Source organism: Gadus morhua, chromosome 10 (assembly GCF_902167405.1).
Source record: "Gadus morhua chromosome 10, gadMor3.0, whole genome shotgun sequence".
Classification (NCBI taxonomy): Eukaryota; Metazoa; Chordata; class Actinopteri; order Gadiformes; family Gadidae; genus Gadus; species Gadus morhua.
Window position 1 is genome coordinate 1,655,819 of NC_044057.1, and position 13,430 is coordinate 1,669,248.

Consider the following 13,430-nt stretch of genomic DNA (forward strand, 5'->3'; position numbering starts at 1 on the left):
TTTAGCAGACGCTTTTACCCTAAGTTACTATTCCAAAGTCACAACCATTCAATCACACATTCACATAGAGACGGGGGAGTCAACCATGCAAGGCGACAGCCAGCTCATCGGGAACAGTTAGGGTTAGGGTTAGGGCTAGGGTTAGATGTCTTGCTCAGCGACACCTCGATACTAAGCTAGGAGGAGCCTTGGATTGGCCTAGCAACCTTCTGGTTACAAACTCAAGCTGAGCTAAGTCTCCCCCAAGTCTTGTCTTCGGATAACCAGACGGTTTCCTGTCGGCCATAATTCTCTCATTCATTTTTCTAGCTACCTCATAAAGAAAATAAATGAATGAATGACGGAATAATTACCAATTCGACCACATCAAAAGGCTTGTCAGACTGATGCATAACATGACATCCACTCTTGGAAAGTCAGCCTTCCCAACGGGTTTCTGGCATCAGGAGAACGTCTTCCTGTTTGACTGACGATCAGTCAGATCACCAGATCTCACCAAATAACCAAGCAAACAAGCAAGTCTGTGAGAACAAGCCCAAAGTCCCTTACAATAAGCAGACGTCAACACTACAACCGATACTCCTGAGAAAGACAAAGGGCACCATTTCTCCTAAAACTGTCTAGCGTTTCCAACAAGCATCAAAGACAGAGGACAAACCTAACTAGAAGCAGCAGAGGAGACCCATCCAGGATGGGTTCCGTAACGCAAGGGAAAGAAAGGGTGAGTCGGAGAGGAGGAAATACAAAGAGAGAGGGATATAGGGAGAGAGAGAAAAAGGGAGATGGAAATGGGCGATATTGAGAGATCGGGAGAAATGCAAACAGAGGGACAGAAAAACGAATGACTAATCCAAATGCACAGCTCGTCCTGTTGTGTATTTTAGCCCCACTGGGTTGAAGTCTATTTCTGCAAATTTAATATGACATTGTGGTGATGGATTTGCGGAGAGGTTTCTACGTACGTTGCGGTACACGAACACCCTGAGCTTGAGCCCTCCTAGGGTGTCCAGCTCCTGGCCGTGGTAGAGAGACTTGGAGCTCAGCTGGGTCTTCAGGAGATGGTTGTTCATCAACTTCTTCATCTCTCCGTCCATCGTCATGCTCCCTAAAACCACACAGCATCAGGGGTTGGGATACATTCAGTTAGCACAACGTAGGGATAGGGTACATATGGTTAGCATCACATAAAGTTAGGGTACATAGGGTAAGCACAACAGAGCTAGCTCGACATAGGATTAGAGTATATAAGGTTAGCACGACATATGGTTAGCACAGCATAAAGTTTGGTTAGATAGGGTTAGCACAATATAACAGACTACGATGCACACAAAAATGGAGAGAGAGAGAGAGAGGAGGGGGGCCGGACCTTTGAAGGCATCGTCCTGGGGGGCCAGCAGGGTCAGGGCCTCGCTCCCAGACAGAAGGGGTCCTAGGCCAGTGTCCACAAACATTTGCTGGGCCTTGGTCACTGTGGAGCCCTCCATCAGCTCCAACAGGGTCTTAGCTAAAGGGAAGGACGACACAAACCCGTTAAAGACGACACCCACTGCTACTGCTGCTACTACTAATACTACTACTACTACTACTATCTACTATTACAACAAGCTTGTACTTCCAACTACTTACTACTTCTACTTCAGCAGTAACTTTCCCAGCGGAAAGGTACTCGGTTCGATCCCCGAGGCCTGCAGCCAAACCTCTAGGCTTCCTTTCCTAGACCCTCCCGCTCCGGCCTTAAACACTACGGTACGTCCCTTTGGATACGCAGGGCGCTCATACCTGAGTCGGGGATGAGCAGCTCGTTGATGTAGTGGATGACGCCGTTGGTCCCCAGCTGGTCGGTCTTGGTGATGATGGCTTTGCCGTTGAGGGTCATGTGATCTCCGTCGCAGCCCACCTCCAGCACCGTGCCCTGCATGGTCTCCATGGGCATGCCCGTGACGATGGACTCGGCGCACTGCATGTGCTTGAGGATGTGGTAGTTGAGCAGGTCTGGGGGGGAGGGGGGGGGGAGTGTGCAAAGGTGAGTGTGTCTGTGTCGTTATTTAATCAGTCTTAGCTTATCCGGGCGTACCTCTTGGTGTAAATAATCAGTCTCTATTTACTGGATGTATGTGCCAGTGTGTGTGTGCATTTGTTGTATTCATGCGTGATCAGTCAAAACTGAATGTGTGCTTGCTTTGTGTACGTGCACTGTCCAATATGTGTACGCGTGTGTACGCGTGGTTTTGTGTGCACTGGCTTCAATCGGAAAACCAAACTATCGCCGGAGGAAGCAGCGCCACACTGTGCAGTGATGAGAATCAGGCCTCCGCCGCCGTCACGGCGCTAGTCACCTCTCAGAGCCACGGGGTCTCCCAGGATGCGGTTCAGGGTGTCTGGGGGGATCTTCTCGAAGGCTTCGTTGGTCGGGGCGAACAACGTGTACTGCCCCTCACTCTCCAGCATGGTGGTCATCCCTGCAGCTGCCAAGGCCGTCTACACATGAACAGACAAGCGCACACACACACACACACACACACACACACACACACACACACACAGACACAGACACAGACACAGACACACGCACATACATAGCACTGAGACCACAGTAAGCTTACGCTTTTTTTGTCCAATGTCATTCTTAGGTCAGAAAATGCTTACAACCCACAACCTCACACACACACACACACACACACACACACACACACACACACACACACACACACACACACACACACACACACACACACACACATTGTTTTAACCCAACATCTGCAACTAATAAAAATGTCTGAGTGAAGTTTGACAGTGGCTGTAAATCCTGAGTCAGTTCCTATTTTACGTTTATTTAGGGCCAATGCACATATATATAGTTGAGCCAGATTATAGACACAAAGCTTATTTAGATCTGTTGTCCAACCCTCAAATATCAATAGCTTATATGCCAGCCTTTCCTGAACGATTGATAAAACAGAGCAATAAATGGCTGCTTGACTCGTCGACTGTTGATTGAGGGATCGATGGGTCTGCGTTCGTCGGTTGGGCAACACTCACGCGCAGGGTCTCCAGGTCATCGTCGGTATCGATGAAGCTGTGGACGTTGTTGGAGATGGCTGTGATGACGCGGTCCACCACGTGCACTATCCCGTTGGTGGCGTGCTGGTCGGTCTTGATCAGCCGCGCGCAGTTCACCGTCACGATCTGCAGGAAAGAACTATCGGGTCAGTCTGTCCATCGATTTGTTTGCCTGTATATCTATCGATTGGTCTACCTACCTAGCTATCGCTCAATCTATCTATCTACCTATCTATCTATTAATTTGTATATCTCTGTATCCCTCTTCCGATGTATCTATCTGTCTTTCTGAGTATATATTTATTTATTTATTTATCTATCCATCTGTCTAGCGACCCGCCTCTGGGCAGTTGGCTAAGCTCAGATGGTAGAGCGGGTTTACTTGTAACCGGAAGGTTGCTAGTTCGATCCCCGATACCTCCTAAATGAGTGTCGAGGTGAGCTTATGCACAACACTTAACCCTAACTGCTTGATGTAAGTCGCTTTGGATAAAAACATCTAAATGTATCTGTCAGGCTTGCTTAATGTCTATCCACTAATTTTGTCAGACTGGATATCGATTTATTTGATAATCAAATACTTTATTTATTCATACTTCTATTTATTTTAAATCAGTTGAACTCTACAGTTACTGGCTACCACGGGTTTCAATGAGCCTGAGCATATTCCAATTGAAATGACCCCCCCCCCCCCCTCGCCTCCCCCTCCCCGTGGATCTCCTCACCCCGTTGGGGTAGTGGTGGATGTGCACGTCAAAGTCCTGGTACATGGAGGTGAAGGAGGAGCCGTGCTTGAGGTCCTCACTGGTCAGCCTGCGGTCGACCATGTGGTAGTGGAGGGCGTTGAGCAGCTCGATGTTCACGTTGCTCACCAGAGCATCCAGGATCTCCTGAAGGGGGAGACGCAAACGCAGAACACGGAGGGGGTTAAAGGGGATGCCTTTCTCCATTTTCTTAAATAGGGGAAGTGCGCTTCATTTGCGTTGTGCAATCATTTAGAACAACAACTCCATTTCCATTTGCGGCGAAACAAGCTTGAGGCCGTAGCCTAATCTCTCTTGCATTAGAAAATGGCTGAACGTGACGGTACACCTTTAAGGTGTTAAGGGAAGAACAATTGTTGCCGAGGGGGGGGGGTGGAAGAACAATTGTTGCCGAGGGGGGCAAAAAGTTAGTATTGGTAAAAAACCGGTTGTAATTTTTTATTTTGAGGCGGCAGGGGGTGTTGTCGCAGCTAAATGTAACTAATAAAGTAACTTGTAATCTAACTTAGTTGCTTTTAAAATCAAGTAATCAGTAAAGTAACTAAATTACGATTTTAAGGAGGAACTAGTAATCAGTAATCAGATAACTTTTTCAAGGTAACTGTGGCAACACTGACGTGTACTAACAAACAGGCTTTCACAAACACACACACACACACACACACACACACACACACGCACACACACACACATTTGAGAGGGGGGGGTGATACTTACATGGGGCAGGGCGGACCAGGCCGTGTTGCTGGGGGCGAAGAAGGTGACGCTGCCCGGGCCGTCGATCTCCTCCTTCAGGTTGGCCCTGTCGGTGTACATCTGGGTGGTGGACGCTCCGGCCACGCCCAGGGTGTTGTATATGTCCACCAGGGGGAGTGCTGGGTCGAGGGAGGGGGATCAAACCGTTATCTCATATAATCCAACGTAATCTGATCGTGTAGAATGTCATCTAATGAAGAATATCCTATTCTGATCTAATCTGATCGAATAAAACCGGATTGGTCTCATTTAATCTGTTTCTATTCCTATTTTATTGTTGTTACCTAATGTAATCCAACCTAGTGTAATCTAATGTGAATTTACATGATATAACATAATCTGATGAGATTCAACCTAATCTAACATAATATGATCCGATTTTATCCTCATCTATCTCATTTGATCTCATCTGATCAAATGGGACCTAATATAATGTAATCTGATCAAATTTTATATAATGTAATCTTATATCAGATAATGTCATATAGTTTGATTATAGTGTAGTGTGATATGATATAATCTCCTAAAATATAATCTAATATAAAGCAGCCCTGTAATACACTCTCTCACCAGCAGGGCAACCCTTTTCTCCGGGCATCTTCTCGTAACCAGGGCAACACTCGTAGCTGATCACCCTGCGAACAGAATGTGAACAAAAGGTCAACACACACCACACCAACCTCAGCGTAGAAATTTTACAATCTCATGAACACATCTATCCATCCCCTTCATCACATACATGGAAAGGTGGCATCGATCATACCGAACGACGCGGGTTAGATTCCGGAGGATGGCCATTTTGCCGCATACTGGCCCTTGCCGTAAGGGTTTCTGTAAAATGCTCTGACTAACAGAACCCAGCTGTGCACTAACAAATTATTCAGCATCTTGTACACCGCTGGAAATCCAATGCACTTGAATATTGCAATATCTGATTCGATCCAATACAATCCAAATCTGCCAATGGGGGACACACAATCTATCTCTCTCTCTCTCTCTCTCTCTCTCTCTCTCTCTCTCTCTCTCTCTCTCTCTCTCTCTCTCTCTCTCTCTCTCTCTCTCTCTCTCTCTCTCTCTCTCTCTCTCTCTCTCTCTCTCTCTCTCTCTCTCTCTCTCTCTCTCTCTCTCTCTCTCTCTCTCTCTCTCTCTCTCTCTCTCTCTCTCTCTCTCTGGGGTGACTCATAAATACTAATTTCCTCCAGGAAGGCGGAGGACTCTGCAGAAGGTAACCCAGTGGCGTGGGGGTCTCCTGGGGAGACTTGCGGTGAGCAGACCCAGGAGCTCCAGACCACAACACCAGCTGGGCCGGGGAGACCAGCTTTCTACCCCTGGGTGTCTGGCTCATGGCTGCTGGAGCCGAAGGGACCCTCCTGCCTCCACTCATTCCTATACGGTCCTTTGTAATGTTTAAGAGACAGAAACGCAGTCTGGCTGTTATTAGTCTGTGTCTGCTGGTTTATATACTGGAGAGGCATTGGCTAAGATAATAATTTCTTTTGAAATGGAATTATCTGAGACGATCTGGAACAACCTTTCAGGAGTGACGTTTTCCAATATTTGGAATCTATTTTGGATTTGTTACTTTAGAAACATAGATCTTCATTTAATAAGGACGCGCTGTAGTGAATTTTGCGAATTACTTTATCAGAATTTCATATCATATCGGAAAGCAATACCATAACAGTTATTATATATTCTAAGATTTAATGACTTTAACTAGACTTCATCTATAAACACTACTGTTTGATGAATCTAGATGACCTTACTTAAACTACCTTATATTATCTCATTGCAGCAATGGGAAACTATTATGAGTTTAAAATATTAATGCTTAAGAAACCATAGTAAACAACTAGCTGAAGATAAAAGAGTGTAACTGATAACGATTAAAGACACTAGGACCCCCCCCACATGTGAACATCTTGCTCTCATGAGGCCATATATCTGCTCAAAGCATCACACACACACTGACACAGACACACACGCACGCACGCACACACACACACACACACACACACACACACACACACACACACACACACACACACACACACGTGCAAAAAAGCATGCACTGCTGGGTTCCCCTTGAGCACGGCATCCATACGCTACATGCCAAGATCACAGGATGGAAAAATACTGTAAACAGCCCACATGTCAAGACACACACACACACACACACACACACACACTGCAAAGATGTCAGCAATCAGCTCCTGTGAGGGGGTAGGAATGTTTTGAAGATGTCGAGAGAAAGGGGGGTCGGAAGGGATGGGGGAGGTAGAGGAAGAGAGGATGTCAGAAGGGGTAGGAGGGAGAGATGGGGATTAATAATGATGAAGAAAAGAGATGGGAAACTGGGTGAGGTAAAGGGAGAGGTGGAGGGGGGAGGGAGGGGGGGACGTAGAAACGAAGGTTAGAGGAAGAGAGAAGAGTATGAGAGCGGTTGGAATAGGGGGGGGGGGGGGGGGGGGGGGAGAGAGAATGGGGAGACCAAAGAAAAAGCTAAACCGAGAGGGAGATGAAAAGCTGTGTGTGTGTGTGTGTGTGTGTGTGTGTGTGTGTGTGTGTGTGTGTGTGTGTGTGTGTGTGTGTGTGTGTGTGTGTGTGTGTGTGTGTGTGTGTGTGTGTGTGTGTGTGTGAGGGAGGGGGGTGCAGTAAAGTGGCGTCCAGGGACAGGGAGCCAGGCTGATGGAGGAACCAGATGGGGGAACCTGACACAAGGCCTCCGCACAAACACAAGGGGAAGCCCCGGACCTCAGACAGAGTCAACAGGCCGAGGGCCCCGGGGGGCCGAGGCTCTGCTGGGCGGCCCCTGGTACGAGTCAGCGCTGAGGCCCCCAGACGGAGGAGCTCACGTCCAGGTCCTAGACCCTGTGGAGGTGGAGGCTCTAGCTAGACTCAGGGATACTGGTGAGGAGAACGGGCCCTTGAGGAACGGCAGGCGACGCTGAGCCCAACGATAGAGAAGGATTCTCAAATTCTCAAGAGTGTCGCTTCGGTAAATTATGATATCTAGTATCTAAATATCCAGCAGATATTTCCCGAACTATGGTACGATTTACGATGAATTCCCGGTGAAAGCAAACAGTCGTCAGACCCTCGAGATGCCAAGCAATAACACAAAGGGGATTGGGTCGTATCCGTTGTCTTAGACGGAGCACTTCATGCGAGTGCATTTCTTGCCATGCTTGTGTTTGTTTACGTCTGAGGGGGCGGGGGGAGACAGCAGAGAGAAGGGGGTTTCTGTCAGTGCCAACCGTTCCATAGCAACGATACAACTATCGGTTTGACCTTTAACCCCCTGCCCCCCTCCCTAACCACCCCCCCCCCAGCACCGCTCTACTGGGACCCCCCCCCCCCCCTCAACTCAGAGCACCGCCCGGCCCAGACACACAAAGACCAGGATTGTTCAGACCAGAGCTTCCCCACACACCGCTAACCTTGTCTGTCCCCGCCCCCCCCACCCCTCCCCCTCCCCCCCCCCCCCCCCTCCCCTCCCCCTCCCCCCCCCCTCCCCCAGTGGTGCCAGGCCGTCTGTAGGAGTCATTAAATAACCTCGGACAGAACGCGCGGGTTCTTTGTGTTTACCCAGGTCTTTCTGTGTTATTATTTTTCAATGATGCTCTCGAGGACTCTGTGGAAACGTGAATCCAGTGTGTGTGTGTGTGTGTGTGTGTGTGTGTGTGTGTGTGTGTGTGTTGGGGGGGGTGTCTCACTCCTTCTGCGATTGATGTGTGTGCGTGAGTGTGCGTTCAGGGCACCCGTTCAAAGCTCGGCTACTTTCCTAACCTTGTCCTTTACAAGCGGCCATCCAGTCCTGAGACGCCTGCGGCTAAACCCGCCCACTTCCTCTTGGTTTCCCCATTTCCTGTTGATATGAAATGAATGAATCACAGTCCCTGCCATCAAAGTGAGGTTTACACTTCACCAGATCCCTCCATACTGGAGATAAGAGGCAAACACTGGAGTACTGTCGTTTATACACACGTATGCAGACCCGCTTGCATGCACACACACTCACACTCACACACACACACACACACACACACACTCACACTCACGCATGCACGCACGCACGCACGCACGCACACACACACACACACACACACACACACAAACTCACACACACACACACACACACACACACACACACACACACACACACACACACACACACACACACACACACACACGCGCACACACACACACACACGCGCACACATACACACACACACACGCGCACACATACACATACACACGCGCACACATACACACACACACACACACACACACACACTTAAATGGTTTCTATAGGACTCGATGAATGTGCAGATTAATCAGACGTCAGTCTCTCCTCCGCCGGGACTGGCTGGCTGGCGGGGCGGGGGGGGGGGGGGGGTCCCTTTCCACCGAAGCACAGCCCCGTGCCGACCTAACAAGTAACATCTGCACACGCACACACAGGCTTCAGGGTTAATGCCAACGCCAATCTAAACAGCTACACACCGACAAGGCACACTCCGTCTATCTTGCTCTCTCTTAGACACAAACACACACACACACACACACACACACACACACACACACACATATACACATACACATACACACACACACACACACACACGAGACAAGACAGAAGCTTGTACAGGTGACTTTTACAGGTGAGAGATTAGTTAAATAAAGTGAACTGTATAAATTAATTAAAACAGAGCAGGGAGAAGAGGAGGGCTGGGGGAGAGTAAAGGATAAAGTTCTCTGGAGAGGAGATACAGAAGGAGAGGGGGTGAGAGGGGGGAGGGAAGTGGAGAGTCGATTGGGGAGGAGAAGAAAACGAGCTGGAAAGAGAAATTAATGAAAATAAATGAAAAGAGGCGGAGGGAAGAATTAACTGAATAGAAACAAACAGAACAAAAAAAAATAGAACAAATGACGGAAGGACGATTTTAAGGAAGATTGATAAAGGGAACAGCATGAGTAAAGAGGAACAGATACATTATATTACAGTAATGGTGGGGAATCATTTATGCTGACTGTCCTTTTTCATAACACAACCTCTTACAGATGTGGTCTTAGCCAGCCAAAAACACTGGAAAGAAACTGAGTTACGACCCAGTTTACGGCCCTGGACGCTGTCAGAACCAGCTTTATTGTAACAGTGTTAGCAAAGATGCTATGACAGCTTCCCTTCAACCACCCTGATCGCTAACTAACAGACTAACCGTTGAGAACGATTTTCCTACCTCTGTTTTTTTTGTCAGGGTAAACTGAATAAGGAAAATGCCCCCCCTTCTTTTGTTCACAGATTTTATTAAAAGTTAATGGAGCATCACTGGATTTTATGCGCAGCATAGCGACACTTAAGCAGAGTTTCCAAGAGAGTAATAAAGGAATAATGGCTGCCACTCTCGAATACCCGCGTGTTCACAGTCATTATCACATTCATAAGATCAGAGTTAGAACCACGGGAGACCCGTCTCCCTCTCGCCACCTCTACCGCCCTCTCAGTTCCTTCATATTCCTATCTTTCTACTCAGTCGCTCTCTCTCCATATCGCAATTTCTCTCTCTCGGCCTCACTTTCGCTCACTGCCTCTCCCCATCCATAGTACTCTGTATTTCTCTCTCCATCTCTATCTCATCTCTGTTGCTTTTGCGAATGTTTAACTTGTTGTATTTATTCAGGATGCAGGTCTGTAAACACTCTGGGGCAAAGCAAAACCAACGCTCACGCTGACAAGCACACACATACATACACACACAGACAAACACACGCATAGGGTCAAATCTGTTTCATTGTGTCCTGTGGCACAGCTGGGCATCTGTTGTCTACCAAACTCAGATGCAGCCTCATTAAAATGTGTGTGCGGTGTGTGTGCTTATGTGTGGTTGTGTGTGAGAGCCTGTGTGAGCGTGTGTTTGCGCGTGCATGTCAGTGTGTGTGAGCGGGTTTGTGCATGTGGGCGTGTGTGCGAGTTGAGAAGTCTGTTTTATAACCAGCACTATAAATCACAGAGTGACATGGAAAACATAAGCCTTAATTAACACTTCAAGTTTATACATTTTTAGATGTAAAGTGTTCTTTCACTGCCAGTATAATAAATTAAGGAGAAATATTAAAATACACAACATAATTTTTTTGTTGGTCAGTGTAATTGGTTATCACAAATATATGACGCAATTCGCTGGCGATGGGCCTATGGATGAATGCGGTGCCCCATGCCACAGTGACATGACGGAATGCTCTTCCAATTGACAAATTAGTGATTAGTAACGTCATTCAGATGGGCTTTCTGGCAGAGGAAAGTTGGCAAAAGTGAACAAGGAATAACCTCCGGGGAGCTTGGACATTCCTCGGTAAAATTCCTTCCGTTGGAACCGCAGAGAGAAACAAACATTCAGAATACAGCCATGAGTTGCCGGGCGGTCGGCGACTAATTACACCAGATTAGTCAGATTTGATTTGAGATAAGATCATAAACCAAGGCCCATATTATACAAAAATAGAGCCGTATCAAATATATGTGTTATTTATAAACATTTTCAATATTAAATCAATCATACCTTTCGAATATAAGTAACAAGTAACTTTTAAGTAACCAGAATTGAGTCACATACTACTTAATGAGAAATACATCTGTAGTAAATTGCACTCACGCCGGCTTGCCGCAGATCTTGCGTTGGTACCACTGCTTACAGTTGGTGAAGTACTTCTTATCTGTCCCCTGGATATTGTGCATGGCGCAAACATTGGGTCTAAACAAACAACAACATGGAATACAAGATTAGACATTAGGGAAACTACACGCAGAAAATCATTAATTATTCTTTACTTGAAGGGGGGTTCACTTGACGCAAAACTTTTACGCACGGGTTTTTTTGTTTTCTTGGGGGGACTTACCCATGTGGTCTGCCTCTTATTCTGCTATGCGTTAAAACTGCCTGGTAGGGAGATTTGGCACCGAGGCATATCGTCGCAATCAAGGTAAGGGCCAAAGCTAACAAAGTAAGATGCTTCATTTCGGCGACTAAAACGGACCCCTTCTCCTCCACCCTCTACAATCCAGACAGCTCCACCAGCGCACAACAGCTGGATTTATAGCACGGGTGTCTCTGGTGGGGGGAGGAGCCTCGTGCATTACTTCAGGATGGGAAAGACATGAAACATACACAAAAAACGTCTCTATGTAGGCCTATCACAAATAAAACAACAATCACCGCCAAGGATATATTTACATTCCATTCATATTGTTGACCTCTATGAAACAGAGCATGGCATGTTATTAAGAACAGAGGTTAATGAACTGAGAGCATCAATGGTCACCTATAGTTATCAAAATCGTTTTCACGAATCATAGTCCTACTTCAGTTTAATATCTATCGAATTTAGAGTAACGTAATCGGTGAACACAAACTCAGCCAGCAGTAGTAAATGGTAAAAAACAACAAAAAACTGCGTCATTCAGGGTTTAAAATCAATACCGTGTAGAATGGCCACTGCAGAAGCACACTTTATAAATTCAATTCTGATTTTTTTATCTAGACGAGCAAATACAATTACTTCGGTTGAAATAGGAAACAGGCGTAACTCCACCCCATTTCGGTTGTTGGTTTCCGTCCCTGGTTCTGTGCTTTCTCCCTTCAGAAGTTCTGTTATAACTAGTATGAAGGCTGGATCGCAGATTATTAGTAAGTGTATAAAACTATAATTTAAAGGATTGTGGTTGAGTTAGTAGGCCTACCCTTTAACCAGCACAGCCGCAGCTCAGGAAATATTCTGCTCGTCTGTTAAACCGGCAAGTGATATTTAAAACGTTCAACACAGTCCCCTATTCACAGAGAAGAAGAGAGGGAGTGGGAAATATCTTCGACAACGACGAGAAAAATACCCAGTACTTTATAATCGTCTCTGCACATTGACTCCGTTCTCTCTCTCGTACGCCTACAACAGTTGCCGTGTTTGTGCTGCAGGCTTATAGTTCAACAGGTGTCATCAGAAGTTTTCAACGGAAAAAAAATGTCTTCCCTTGTTGTAGCTGGGCCACCAGTTCAAGGAAAACGTATCCGTCTAGGAACTGGATCCCAACCACACGGAGGACAAAGAGTCTTCTTTGGTACAAAGGTTGTCAGATTGAAGTCTGTGGAAGTGCCTGGAAAACACTTGGGGAAAGTAAATTCAATTACTTTTTGTTTAGTTTTCCAAAGCAGAATGGCTCTTGAGCAGAGCATCTGTGTGGCTGGTCAGATTCCAGCAGTCAACAAATAACTTTTTTTACTGGTCAACTTTTAATTGTCAATAGTTGACCTTATCACATTGTCAGGTTAAATGAAATAATCAGTAGCCAACAGAAATAAAGTTTGGTGTTCCCTGTCAGCCACAGTTACAATTGGCCAAAAGCAAAAACATCGGTTGAGGCCTACTGGACTGTATCAAGCTAAACCGGACATTTATTTGGACAACCTCTTTGAGACCTTCTGTGTTGACTTTTATACAGATAATTGAAAATCATTCAAACACAAAATTGTGGATGACCTATACTCTGGCCTCACGGCTCAACCCACTCAGCCAGTGGGTTGAGAACAAGAAGAATACAAAAATCGTTTTGTATTTTATCGCCAGTGTGTCACCCACGCAGACAGTCACACAACCATTTACAATCTGGTAGTCCAGAGAGGGAATACAGCCAAACATACACTGAATCTGGAGTATCATGAACTGGAGGAGGGTAGAGGAAACAGGGATGGAGAGAAAGAGAGGGAGAGAGAGAGGGATGGAGAGAAAAGGGGAAAAAGAGGGAGAGATTACTAATGTTACAACAAAGGGCCGAACTCCTACACATACAGTTTTAAC

The 13,430-nt window shown here is 46.5% G+C and overlaps 1 protein-coding gene across 2 annotated transcripts in view; it reads right to left on the reverse strand.

Annotated features, from left to right (window-relative positions):
* tgfbi (transforming growth factor, beta-induced) overlaps nucleotides 1–11,699 on the reverse strand; it is a 20,604-nt gene extending 8,905 nt beyond the window's left edge. For both annotated transcript variants that reach the window (XM_030368140.1, XM_030368139.1), the window contains exons 1-10: nucleotides 11,481–11,699; nucleotides 11,237–11,335; nucleotides 5,151–5,215; nucleotides 4,542–4,699; nucleotides 3,786–3,950; nucleotides 3,040–3,186; nucleotides 2,337–2,478; nucleotides 1,780–1,992; nucleotides 1,367–1,504; nucleotides 963–1,105 (exon numbers count right to left, since the gene is read on the reverse strand). In XM_030368140.1, the coding sequence (XP_030224000.1) occupies nucleotides 963–1,105; nucleotides 1,367–1,504; nucleotides 1,780–1,992; nucleotides 2,337–2,478; nucleotides 3,040–3,186; nucleotides 3,786–3,950; nucleotides 4,542–4,699; nucleotides 5,151–5,215; nucleotides 11,237–11,335; nucleotides 11,481–11,599 (1,389 nt within the window). In that variant the 5' untranslated portion in view covers nucleotides 11,600–11,699. The remainder of the gene's footprint in view (nucleotides 1–962; nucleotides 1,106–1,366; nucleotides 1,505–1,779; nucleotides 1,993–2,336; nucleotides 2,479–3,039; nucleotides 3,187–3,785; nucleotides 3,951–4,541; nucleotides 4,700–5,150; nucleotides 5,216–11,236; nucleotides 11,336–11,480) is intronic.
* Between the last annotated feature and the right edge of the window lie 1,731 nt (nucleotides 11,700–13,430).